Source organism: Leucoraja erinacea, chromosome 11 (assembly GCF_028641065.1).
Source record: "Leucoraja erinacea ecotype New England chromosome 11, Leri_hhj_1, whole genome shotgun sequence".
NCBI lineage: Eukaryota > Metazoa > Chordata > Chondrichthyes > Rajiformes > Rajidae > Leucoraja > Leucoraja erinaceus.
Genome location: NC_073387.1, coordinates 44,310,899 through 44,324,526, shown reverse-complemented (window position 1 = coordinate 44,324,526; position 13,628 = coordinate 44,310,899). Strand labels below are relative to the sequence as shown.

The 13,628-nt window shown below is 35.4% G+C and overlaps 1 protein-coding gene across 7 annotated transcripts in view; it reads right to left on the bottom strand.

Moving 5' to 3' along the window:
* ankhd1 (ankyrin repeat and KH domain containing 1) overlaps nucleotides 1–13,628 on the bottom strand; it is a 145,481-nt gene that overhangs the window by 24,227 nt on the left and 107,626 nt on the right. For 5 of the 7 annotated variants that reach the window (XM_055643106.1, XM_055643107.1, XM_055643109.1 and 2 more), the window contains 6 exons: nucleotides 10,676–11,416; nucleotides 3,606–3,754; nucleotides 3,236–3,347; nucleotides 2,407–2,552; nucleotides 1,699–1,841; nucleotides 550–763 (listed from right to left, as the gene is read on the bottom strand). In XM_055643106.1, coding sequence (XP_055499081.1) covers nucleotides 550–763; nucleotides 1,699–1,841; nucleotides 2,407–2,552; nucleotides 3,236–3,347; nucleotides 3,606–3,754; nucleotides 10,676–11,416 — 1,505 coding nt within the window. The remainder of the gene's footprint in view (nucleotides 1–549; nucleotides 764–1,698; nucleotides 1,842–2,406; nucleotides 2,553–3,235; nucleotides 3,348–3,605; nucleotides 3,755–10,675; nucleotides 11,417–13,628) is intronic. The other 2 variants (XM_055643110.1, XM_055643111.1) reach the window with 1 other exon arrangement.

The window sequence follows — 13,628 nt, the reverse complement described above, 5'->3', positions numbered from 1 at the left end:
GGCTGAAGGACCTGTTTCCATACTGTATGACTAAACCAACATACATCTGAGAAAGACCAACAAGTGTACGGCATAGACATTGTAGGTAAGATGGTCTATTCCTGTGCTATACTGTTCTCTGTTATATGAATAACAGAGAGAGGGCACCAACTATAGACAGGAAAACAGAAACTAGAACTTCATGTTGATGCAAAGTGATTTTGTCCTTCCAGGGGCAAGAACATGCATTGTTATAATAGTTAGAAAAAGTACACTTTAATCATAATTACAGTAAAATTCAATCGGATATAGTGAAACAAATTCAATGGCATGACAATAGTAATAACAAAATGAAATGTCACTTGAAGAGTTATGATGATAAGAAGTGGATGTGCAAAATTAAATGCTAACTTTTGAAATGTCACTCAAATAATTTAAACAATCAAACTGTGAACAAAAGGCTCATATAAAGTGCAAGCATCAAAAAGACTTGTTAAAATAATGATTAAAATATAAATTTTAAACTCGGGGAATTACTTATATATATATATATATATATCAGTAGATTACCTTTGCTCTGTGCTCAACGTTTGCCTTCCTATCCAGCAGTAGGCTGACAACTTCCGCTCGACCTTGGAAGCAAGCCAGAGTGAGGGCAGTGTTTCTATTGGTCTCTATCTGGGCATTGATGTCAGAGCCCATATCAAGCAACAGTTTTACTGATGCCACGTGGCCATTCATTGCAGCTAACATCAGAGGAGAAATCCCCAATTTGCTGCCAGTCCTGCAACAGAATGAACATTTAAAAAAATCTAATTTGCTCATCTCTACACACTGTTTAACTTTCATTTGACATGTAACATTATGTTTCTAATCCACCTCAAAACCAAGTCTTTGAGTTATTTCTAACTAATGAGAAAACCCTCAGTGATGGAATACGGTGGAAGGGGGGGAGCAGCAGCCAGTACCACTTACAAGCCAAATCAAAAACTCATAAAATTATTTTTCTCTTATCCCTTTCTTTGGCAGTTTTATTCAAATTAAATATTTAAAATTGTTCAAACATGCAAAAGTGACGGTGATGTGTGAGACTGCGTCCTTAAACATTTAACTTCATATGTATGCCAATGATTCAATGTCTCACACACACACACGACCCATATAATACAACAAAGTTTCACTGCCTTCATTCATAACATTGAGCAATTTCAATTTCTTGTTTTCCTTTGAAGTGGACGATTAAAATCAACAGGCAAGGTGCAACATCATCTGCACCGCAAATGATTTCTTCAATATTAAATTTGACTTTTAATTTACTGACTATAATTCACCCAGCCTTTTATTCTTTGCTTTTTTTCCCTCAATCTTTGAACCACACAGTGAATGTGCTAATACTTTTGCTTTTGTGCCAGGTTTCAAAATATCCTCAAATAATTATCAGCTTGCACTTTCAACAATTTATGAGATTATTTTGTTAAAACTACAAAATGCAAGATATAAGCTGACTACAGTAAAAGCACCAACAAAACAAACTTTTTTTGCTGGAGCAATGGCGGTGGAGGTAAAACATATGACTTTGAGATCCAATTTTTAATATCAGGTTAAAACAAGAAACAGCATCAGAAACAGGATTACTGAACGGAGCTGTTAAAATTTGATCACATTAAGCAAACATTGTCAGTGAGTGTATGACTTGTATATTAGGATTAACTGTAATACCTGGAATTAATTTCTGCTCCAGCATTCAAAAGGATCTTAATGATGTTAACGTAGCCACCAGACGCAGCAAGACTGAGAGGTGTGTAGTCCGAAACATTCCGATGTTCCTTGTTTGCACCGCGAGCTAACAGCAGCTCTACTACCTAGAGACATTCAAAGAAAAATTTAGAAATTAATTTAAATTCAGTAAAATTTGATCCGCTTTATCGAACACGTCATGGACAAAAACCAAAGTGCTAGAGGAACTCAGCGGAACAGTCAATTTGCCCATTTGCTCCATAGATGCTATCTAACCCGCTAAGTTCCTCGAGCACTTGTTTTTTGATCAAGATTCCAACATCGGCAGACTCTTGTGTCTCCAGGACATGTCAGGGCATTGCAATAATTATGGTTTTAAATGAGATATCATTCAGACATGTATGGACATGGTGCTAGTTTTGAATTATCTTATACTTTAACCTCCTTGGAATTTAATACTAAGGTCTTGACCAATGCTATGGCAAAAAGCTGGCCATTCACAATTTATTACTGCAACCTAAATATAATCAAATAAAATGTCTTTGCTTTATGAATTTAACAACTGCTTTATAATCAAAGTAGTTACTCCATTAAATTGAGAATATATACAATACAACGCAACAACCAATTACCATCACACTTTCATGTTAACATTGGTTTTAACCACTATTGCAGATGTAGAGGTCTTACCTCTTGTCTTCCTCCAGAGCAAGCCAATGACAAAGGTGTATCCTTGGTACGTTCAGATTGTGCTTCAATGTCTGCACCTTTATCTAGCAGAATTTCTACAACACCAACGTGACCAGCTGTAGCCGCCAAAATTAGTGGTGTAAAACCTAATCAAAGGGAAAAATATAATTTTGTAATAAACGTCAAATTAGACTTGCTGGAAATCCATTAATAGAAACATCAATATATGCCATCATCGAATTGAGCTCCAAAATAATGATTTTGCTATGCATACATAAAATATACTCAAATGGATATGTAAAATAGTTCCCGAAGACACTTTCAGCATGATGCCAGAAAATGTCAAGTTTGTTACCCACTTGTGAATTAATAATTTTATCCAGTGCAGGCCAATTGAGCATCACTACTCTCATTTGGAGATTTAAAAAGGGATATTTTGACTGGGGAAAGTATTAGAAGTTAGGATGAACCCAGAAGAGCATTAACAGTGCTTTTTACTTTGTTGTGCCAAATGGTCCAAATCTTTGCTCTCTAATTGGCCAAACTGTTCTCTAACTGCCACAATGTTTTTCAAAATGATATTCCCAAGTAATACATTCAAATGCAATAATCATAGGATAGTTGCCAGAGTGTGATTTGATTGACCAATGGCCACTAACCGTATTCAAGTGTGGCACATATCAAGCAACTGAAGTATTATTTGCTCAGAAATAATTCCTATTAAACTGGATTGCATCCTTATAAAAGGAGAGCTGTATTTGACTACTTCACAAATAGTTTTTCTATCTCAATGATATTAAATCGGATCTAACTCCTAACTAATGCATACCTTTTTTATCCCGGTGTTCAATGTTAGCACCGCGAGCTATTAATACTGATACAAGTTCTTCATGTCCCCCAGCACATGCCAACGTTAATGCTGTATCATGGTTACTCTCAGTCTAAGCGGAAAAAACAGTAAATTGTAAAATGAAGTTCCAATCAACTGCACAGTATAGATGCAACATGTTCTTATACTCAAGAGAGCAGCACTGTTGAAGAAGTTCCAGAACCCAAAATAACAAAACCTGTATTTATTAGATCAGCCAGTATCACAATGGTTATCTATATAGAAGAGAATCACATAATTTACAATACATTCAATAATTTCCTATTTTATTAAGGATTTCCCAATGTTTATGCATTTATAAAAAACTTACTTGGGCGTCAATTTCAACTGAAGGATAAAGGGGCAACATTGAAGAAGGAGAAACAACTGGACTTGGAGTTTGAGTACGAGGCTGAGGAGTAGGGGGTGTTGTAGTGTGGGAAGAAGCGTTCGGTCCAGGAGGCATTCTATTACTCACGGCTGCAAGACAAAATCAATTGTCATTTCTTCCACATAAGTATAAAATGAGAAAGAACTGCAGGATTTTGGTAGGAGGCAAATTTATATACAAACAAGCATTCTTGGAAAGGGTGAATGTGTGCTATTGTCAAACATTGTAAGAAATCATTTAAACTTAAATAAAAGCAATTTAAATACATGAAGCTGCACACCAAATTTAACACACCCAGTTGTGCATCAGAAAGCAGTTCAATTATTATGGAAATAATAATTTAAGATTACATACTTGATTGAAGTAGCAACAGTTGTATAGAAGACTGAAGAAATCCTATTGCAGTTTAATACTAAGCTACAGCCGACAAGAGTTTTAATCTTACCCAAAGGACCATAGATTCCAAAAATGAAAATCGCCGAAGACTTGCGAACCAAATATACAAATATATATCAAAGTGTGTAAAAATATTGCATCCAGAAATACTTTTTCGAAAAAGTTTAAATATTTTCAAAACTAGTTTATAAACTATCCCTTTTCTATCTGGAGATCAATTACTGTCTCTCCCCTTCACGTTGACCTCATCTGTTGACCATGGAAAGCAAAATCTGGACTCCAAGTATAAATGGCATTCATCAGAGTAATAGATTGAATTATTGTCTTCACAGAAATAGGGGCAAGGACTATTTTTTTTAATACCAACATGATATAATGTGGATATCATACTATTTCCATACAGGGCCAGCATCTGATGCTTCAAATTCAGACAAAATAGCTTCTTCCACTTATGCATTATAACAGTATCTTTTTTATCATGCAAGATACACAACACAGTTCCTGTTCTCAACTTTGACTGCAACAACTGCTACATTCAACAGATATCCTAAACTTCTAGTGAGGCTACTGAATCCCTTACCCTTTCCTCTTATAATCCTAAAAGGATCATTGCCTCTCTGACACCAAAGTCTTTCTCCGATTCCATCACTCCAGTACCATTCCTTCTTCCCACAGTATTATCCCATGTAAGAGCAAGAATTGCAACATTGGACCATTTACCTACACAATTACCACTAACCAGTGTCCCTGAAGTTCCTATCAGGTGACATTTTAGTTTGTTTCTTCTTCTTTAAATTTACTGTGTCATTGAATGGACTTGCAATGAAGTTTCCTTTAGATTGGAGACAATAGACAATAGGTGCAGGAGTAGGCCATTCGGCCCATTCGAGCCAGCACTGCCACTCAATGTGATCATGGCTGATCATCCACAATCAGTACCCCGTTCCTGCCTTTTCCCCATATACCGACTCCGTTATCTTTAAGAGCCCTATCCAGCTCTCTTGAAAGCATCCAAAGAACCTGCCTCCACCGCCCTCTGAGGCAGAGAATTCCACACACTAAACAATCTAGCGATCACTAACAGGCCACAAGCATGACAATCATCTTCTGTGATCACCTGTTGCCAATTCAACACCCCTTCCTCATTCTTATTCTCTGCTCACTCCTCCTGCTTGTTTTGGTGAAGCTGGTTGCAAATTCATGGAAAAGTAGCTATTTTTTCAACCCAGCACTTGAGTCTTGCATACTTAACTAAGGTCTTCAATAATTTCTGAATATAATCATTGCACTCATTTTTCCTTCATTATCACAGCTTTTAGTAACAATCATATTCACACTGCTCTTTTAGCCTTAGTATTGTATTGTCATTCATTTTATTATTTTATCTGTCTACTACCATATCAGAATTTTTTTCAGTTTTCCTTTCATGTCATGTTGCTCCACTTCCTTAGAACGGAAAGCAGAAATGTATGTACTTTAGAGGAGTTGCTGACCTAAACATTTTCAACATTGCTTTATTTCAGATTTCTAGCATCCATATTGTGTTTGCAGATTGCCATTTGCCATTTTATTCTACCTGAAAAGATCTTTAATTAAATCATGAACTTGAGATGTGTTTTATTGCTGAACAGGATTGGTAAACTTAAAACATCTTCATGGCTTATTTTCAAATGGAATTACTGCTCAAATCAAATAATTCACATCAACCACACAACTCGTGGAAAAAAAACCCATGCAGCTAAAGAATTTTGATTTATACTGCATGAATTTTTCAATTGCTTTCCCAATCCCATACAATATTGTTTGAGATAGTGTGGCAAAACAACCCCAATCCCTGATTTAAAAAAATAATGTTAAAACTAGGTGCAAAACCAGCAAGATTCTGATTCTGGTCAATGGCTATTGACATGTTACTTGAAACATGAACTTCACAACTAAACCCTAAAGTGTCAGGATATAGATAGAAGACATGTATAGTTTCACAAATGTATTGAACATTTGAAATTACACTTGTAACTGAATTTATATTTTCCTTGCATAAAATAAGACTTTCTTCTTGAGATCAGCATATCTCTACAGACCAAGAGGTATGGTTGTGATATCCATTGGCTTTGTTCTGCATCAGAATATGCATTTGCTCACACACCTGAGAAAGAGATGAGAGAGAAAGGGCATGATGGAGAACATCTCATTTTCAAAAGGTTACATTTCCCGTGCAAGAGACTTACACAAATTATGAGGTAACATAAATTTGTGGATAAGTAGCAAGCCAAAGGGCAATCATGGAGGAGTGAAAATAAAGGTGGGCATAGGCACATAAATGGGTGTGCAGATTATTTCCCTCATTATTTTTTGCATAGGATGTGCCCTTCACTGGCAACGCCAACATTTTCAATGCATTATTAGTCCAGGGGAGGAGCTGAAATCATATTTTAGCCAATCTAGATCAGGATGCAAAATTTATTCTCTGTAGGATGTCGGTGAGCTAGAAGGGGTTGCTGCAATGAAACAGAATTTTGGGATTTTTTAAATTAAATTGCTTTAATTTAAATTTTCAGTTGACATAGTGGAATTTGAAATGTCTCTGGATCAATTGTCCAGAATTCTAGCTGCCTGTTCTGTAACTAAACCACTGTGAAATTACACACCTATTTTCTATTTAAAAAAGCAAAGTTCATCAAATAATGATCAAGAGCATTAGTTAATTTGAAACTCAACATACAAGATGTGCAAATGTTGATTAAAAAACAGGATGCTAAGTTGTCCTGCTGCATTCCATTAATTTGATGCCATGTGGTCACGAAGACACTTTGAAATCTTTTCATTAGACTAAATCTGGAATACTCAAACATTGGCCAATGTCAGTAAGCCATTAACAATTTAGAGTTGCTGTTGAACTCAATAAGCTGATATTTGGGGATAGAAGAAACTATAAGATTATACACTTGGGTTGTCAAGTCTCAAAAATCTTCACTTGGAGATGCATACAAGGTAGTTAATTCAAAAATGTTTTCACTCTGAACGACGAGAACAAATAGTTCTTTATACTGCTTCAAATGGACTGCATGAATAATAGTTCAAGCCACTACATAGGATTTATTGATGACTATCATAGTACAACTGGATTTCTGAATTAAATAAAATGATAATAAAAAAATCTCAAAAATATATTGGACTTTCTTCTTAGATAATGGCCACCAATAAATAAATGTTTTCTTTTCATGAAATTCTACTTGTCTGTCATAATGGTAGCTTTTACAGGATTTTGCTTTCAATTAAGAGCAGTTAAACTTTGAACTGATGACACGGGAAACAATCTACAACATCCTACCAGTTGTGGACTCTCAGGCAAAAGTTTTGAATTAGTTTAAACTGCTGAAATTCACGTTTATCTACCAAGGGACAGCAGTGGTTAGCTGTTTGCACAAGTTTACCAAGCATAAATCAAGGTTGCATTGGACCAGGTTTGGACCAAGCTTTTCAGACACATCTCCAACATTATGTTTAAGTATCTGTTAGTCGGAGCTACATAGTCTGTCCTTGACTGATATTTGCACATGTACTTTACAGCTGAAATTTCAATGACACATGCCAGAATGGCCAATTAATTCCCAGGCAAGGTTGTGGCTGCAAAATAATAAATTTCAAGTCAAGAAGCATCAACTAAGGAATTATTGCTAATCAGAAGGAACAGAAAGAAATTTGAATGCCTTAAGATGTGAGAATTATTAGTTTAACTAATTGTTGGATTCATGGCATTTCATACAAATTGATGTCCCAAATTTTAATTTCAGAAACTGACATCAAGAATGTCCAGTCCTTCAAGTATGAAAAACCCCTGCAGCTGTTACTATGCTTTAAAAAAAAAAATGAAATTAGCTTGTAGATCCCAGTGGATATGGATCCACAGGATAAAATTATCCATCATTCAGCAAACTCACTTAGAAATCAATAGGCCATCGGCCTGGGGAATGCAAGCACCGTATACACAGAATTCTATTCTGTAGTTATGGCTGAGAAATATAGTAATATAGAATAGGAGGAACCAGATCCCAATTTCACTGCTCTGAGAGGGCTTTACTCTTAACCAGCAATTTCTAAAATGGGGTGCATCACTTAACTAGCTAAAAACAAAAATCTTTCCATTGTAGAGACGATTCTTAGTTGCAAGTTTCAGCCCAGTTTGCATGTAGCGCGTAGCTTGTGAAAGAGCCAATAAAGAAGCGTTTCAAAATGAGAATCTCACCTCTTTCAGACAGGAGGAGTCTCACCTCCTACATGGTCAAAGGGTTATTTTTATTTTTTTTTTAGTGCAACTGCTGTCCATTCCAAGCTGTTACAATAGATTAAATATCACATACCTGCTCTTATGGGGCCAAAATTAGCATTTGCTTTCAAAGAACTTGCATTTTTAGATTTATAATGCATGTTGCCATGCATCTTCAAGCTAAACTACGTAGAGGTATAATAAATTTACCACAAAAAAGTGCTGGAGTAACACAGCAGGTCATGCAGCATCGCTGGAGAAGGATGGATAGATGATCGGGACTCTTCTTCAAACTCATACAGATATACAAAAACGGCAATCACAAATTAGACCAAAAAAAAAAAAAAAATTCTGTTAACTGCTAGGTGCCTGGCTGAATTCTGATCATGGAGAGTTATACTGCCAACAAATTTCATATACCCGGGGTGTCATTATACTACCACTAGGTGCCACTACCACAATTTACAACTGTAACAAGAGATCTAAAACACTATTAAAAACATCCAGCAATGCCAAACAAAAGTACACAAACAATCTCCAATAAAACAAGGCTCCAGTTACAAGCCCCCAAATGTTACATAATTAACATCAATATTAAAGACAAAACCTTTTTTGGTTAAATAAAGCATTCACCACAATTTTCCAAGTTTCTAGTTGTAATAATAATTGCAAAATAGTATCCACCACCTTCACAAAATAGTATCCACCACCTTCACAATACTACTATGGTACAAAATATAATTTGACACAAAGCAACCACATATCGTTGTGAAATGAGGAAGACTGTCACCATAAAAATCTTACTTCCAACACTCTGCCAAATTATAACTACTCTGTTACTTGGATTGGGCCTCGAACAGCACCAGCATTACACTTTTAATATTACTTTTGTCCAAATGCTGTTGTGAACTTTGCAAATATTAGAATAATTGATTTAAAAATCACTAATATTAAGATAACTGATGAGCCTCTGACATTGTCATGAGTAAAACAAAATTAACAATACCTTAATGGTACAAGTAATCACCGCGGTTGGCAAAAAGTAAATCAGCCGCATTATATTTACTCCAAATAAATTCTCCGGCCCGTAGATAAATCAGCTTGAGTATTTCAAAACAAAAAGTTCAAGTTTATAATAATTTGAATAACAAATGATTTACATTTTGTCATTTCAGATAATTTAACAGTTCTCTATTTGTGATACGTGGGCAGTATGTGAGGAGATAGTGTCAATTTCATACGTTCATATTCTGCAAAAAAAAAGCATTTTGAATGGGATAAAAAACATAGCAAAAGCTTTTTCAAGCACATCTGTAATGTGAAATAGGAGGTTCAGTTCTATTTCTAATATTCTGATACGGAAATATAATTTGATATCAATTTACTGAAATATTTTTTGATGAATGCGCTGTAGTTATTATTAACTTCAATATAGTATCTAAATTCATGAAGTAAATGAGCATCGCTGTGCATACTGCAATAAGGGAAAAAACAATCTTTACATTAAAAATACATAGACATTTCAGCATTTGACTGGGAGAATTTTTTTCTTCCCCTGAAGCAACTAGACTGCAGCTGGTTTAAGCCAAAATGGTTTCCTAGAAGTAGATTATCCAAAGTTGAACTTCAAATTCCAATTTAACTGCAGCTGAACAATGTTTCAAAGTGGCATTGGCTTTTAATAACAAATTATGAAATAAACTGTCCTCCAATTTAAGGAATATTTATTATTTCATCTTTTTGTGGCTTAAACTACTGTATGACAAAGGTTAATAAATGCAAGATTACATTAAATCAGAGATTTAAGGGAAAGAACAAGTCAAAATTGAGACTATGCCCATGCACTGAGATAGCTGAAATTTAGTATGAATATATTTTCAAGTTAGTGTGTGTGATTTTTAATTTTTAAATGAGCTCAGCATTTAATTTCAATCTAATTTTCTTTTTTTCCCTTAAAAATGAGGTGCAATGAGAGATTGTGAACTTTGAAAATCTGAAATGAAAGGGAAAAGCTGGAAATGCAGAGTTGGCAAGCATCCGATAGAGAATGAAAGGTCACGTACTGAGGCATGACCCTGATTAGGGTTGCTCAGATGTGATAGTGTATTACTGTCAAAATACAGTCCATCATTTATCTATCAGATGCTGACTGAGCTCTACACATCCAACTTGAAAGCAATGGCAGTTTAAGCTGGCTTGAAACAGCATTGCCATTTGCAGTAGTCTGAGTAAAGCATTACATCTACAGTTCTGTCTCTGAATAAATCTAACAAATATCCATTTGCACCCAAAAGCTAGTAGATGTGAGCAAAGGTAAAGTATAAAAGAGGACCAATTCTTAACCCACCTGCCATGATGTCATCAAGAGTGTCAGTTAGCGTCTGTGCTGGAGTTGCAACCATTAATCCATCAGGTGCTTGAGCTAAGAGTCCCTGTCCAAGTCCAGCAAGTTGTGCCTGGCCTAACAAAGGCTGATTCACAATGACTCGCTGTAGATCAGGTACGTTAGTGATAGGATAAACAGAACTAGCAAAGTTTGGAGATACTTGTGTTGCTAAAGGTTGAATTGGAACAAACCCCATTTGGGTTGCAGGTGGCTGCTGCTGGCCATCTCTGTGTAAGATGGTGTCCACCTGAGGCAACTTTGAAAAGTCTTCCTCTGGCAGACATTCACCAGTCCCCACCTGAGAGAACAGTCCTCCATGTGGGCATTGCTGCTGTTGTTGCTGGAGCTGAAGCGTCTGCTGTTGACCCTTGGCTTCCAAGTACTCTTTGGTAAACTGCTGCTGAGTTTTCAGCTGCAATTCCCTTTCAACCTTTTGCAGCTCTTTCAAAATCTTTTTCTTCTTCTGTACTTGCTCTTCTCTGCTCTTTTTTAGTTCTTCTATCTTGTCTTTGGTTAAAGTGTCTCCCTGAATCAATTCTAGTGACTTCAATTGTGCCTTCTCAATAGCGTTAATTCTTTGTCCCAGCTCTGTCAGCTTGCCTTCCGTCTCTTCCACAATGCATTCTAAAGGCTGGTACTGGTGGAAGGGCTGGACATCCTGTTCCGCTACCTGCAGGGGACTGGACTTCTGCTTGGATGTACCTAAGCACACGAAAAATGTTTGAAAAAATGCCATGCAAAAAATTACTTACCCATGTGAAACCAGTGTAAACTTTTCACCACATTGTGGCTTTTATTCAGTCTAGCACTGAACATAAAGTTTTCTACATTTGCTTTGTTCAATCTAACGAAGAACTTGCATTCCAGATATCAGTTTTGCAAGTTTTCTGAAATTATTTGCATTATTTTTTTTTTCAGAGGAGAAGTGGGAAAGGAAAAGAAAGTTTCAACAATAGAATTTCTGGAAAATGCTAATTTTGGAATATGGAAAATTCTGGGTAGAAGTACAATTATAGTAAAAACACCGTGTAACATTAAGACATTTTTTGTACTGCAATATCCATGGAAAAACAATTTATTACCCAATTAGAAGTCTAGAAACCTTGCCCAACTACGACAGCTACATATTTGTTCATAAAAAATGTCTGCTAGGGCAATATAAATGCTACCGTACAATTAAGTAACTCTTCTGAATATATTTAATTCCTTTGTCAAGCAAAGGATATATTTAATTCCTTTGTCAAGCAAACTTGAGGTGTGGACTTCTGGGCTTAAAAAAATTGAAATAAAATTTTAAAATTCCTGATCTGAGATTTTGGAAGGTGATGATCATTAACTAATTATATTTCAAAAAATTGCAAATATGTTCCAAGAGATTCTCTAAATTTCTTTTCAAGCCTATCTGATTGAAATTATACATTCATTTTGAATACTGCAACTTTTTCTGCTCTTTAAAAACTAATGCCACATGGAAAAAGATCCCATTGAATTTGAAACATGCAAATATTTGAGGTTTTTGAGGGATATGGAATCTGGCCTCAAAACTCCAGCTGGCTAAAGGGGAGCACAGTTAAGTACCGTTGGCATTCTTGCAGCTATTGTGTGATAAAGATTAATGCAACAACAAAATTAAAGCCATCTTCAATTGCCTTCTTCTCGTATCCCATATGTACGCTCTCACCCATTAATATATTCCTGGTTCAATAAACCTTAATTTGAAAAATACTTTGCCTTTCAATTCATCCCCTTCCTTCTCCATTTTCTCCAGTACCAAGAGCACCCAACATCTTTGCATTCTTCATTTCTTGTCTCCTGAACATTCATGATTTTAATCTTGCCTTCAATGGCAAATTGTCATCAGGCACTTTATCCCTAAAGTCCAGAAGTCCTTCACTAAAGCTCTCCTGTTTTCTCTCTACAAAAAAATTCTCAGACCAAGTGTTGCGTGCATCCAGCATCAGAATGTTCCAGGGAAGTACCTTGGAAAATTATACTTGCATCGCTCACACAAGGAACAAATAATTTGCCAAAATAGCCAAAATTATTGTTATCTTCATGAAGTTATAAATAAGGTTTTGGAGACAGAACACTGATTAAATAAAGCATTCAATTTTCAGAAGAGGCATGAATTTAAGGTCCATGCTTGAAAATATACTACATATGACAAAGTACATTCAATATACCAATAATTTTATTTTTATTGAAAATACTGGGATGGTTGTGCATTAGTAATGAACAAGGGAAATCAAGATAGGTAAAAAAAACACGGTTTTTATAAAAGGCATGTAAAAAAGACTGATGATTCTGCGCTGCCTCAATGATTGCATAGAACACAGAAATAATAGGGTTAGAAACAATTCACTAATCTTACTTGTTCATTCAGCAGAGAATTCTGAAGTTATTCCACAAAAATATTTTATCGATTCAGCAAGCACCAAGAAATCCCTTAAGAATTTTCCCCCCTTTTATTTCTTTTTTGAAATATTGGTTTGTTAACAAAGATCCCAGGGCCTGTAAATATTTATAGTGTCATAAATGAATGGCTAATTGATATGACTGGCCCCAAGAGAGCAAATGTCCAGCGTATATAATTTTTGTTTTATATAAGCATGTCATGATAGTATCTTAATGCATTATGAAAAAAGATGGCCTTTTTTTGCACAAACATTGGGTAATCTTTGTTGTGTGTGAAAAACATCATTTGTCATAATGGATTAAAATGACTAGTTAACATTTTATAACCAAGATTTAAAGTATGCATATTTGTACAATGGCAAAAAAGATAGATGCTTTTTTATCACCAAGCCTCCTTGAACAGTGATAGAGAATGGATTTTATTGGAATTTATTTCTAGATATCCTTCCCATTTTTTTAGGAACGCTGCTTTTATCAGATGTCTTAAACAGAAACAAGT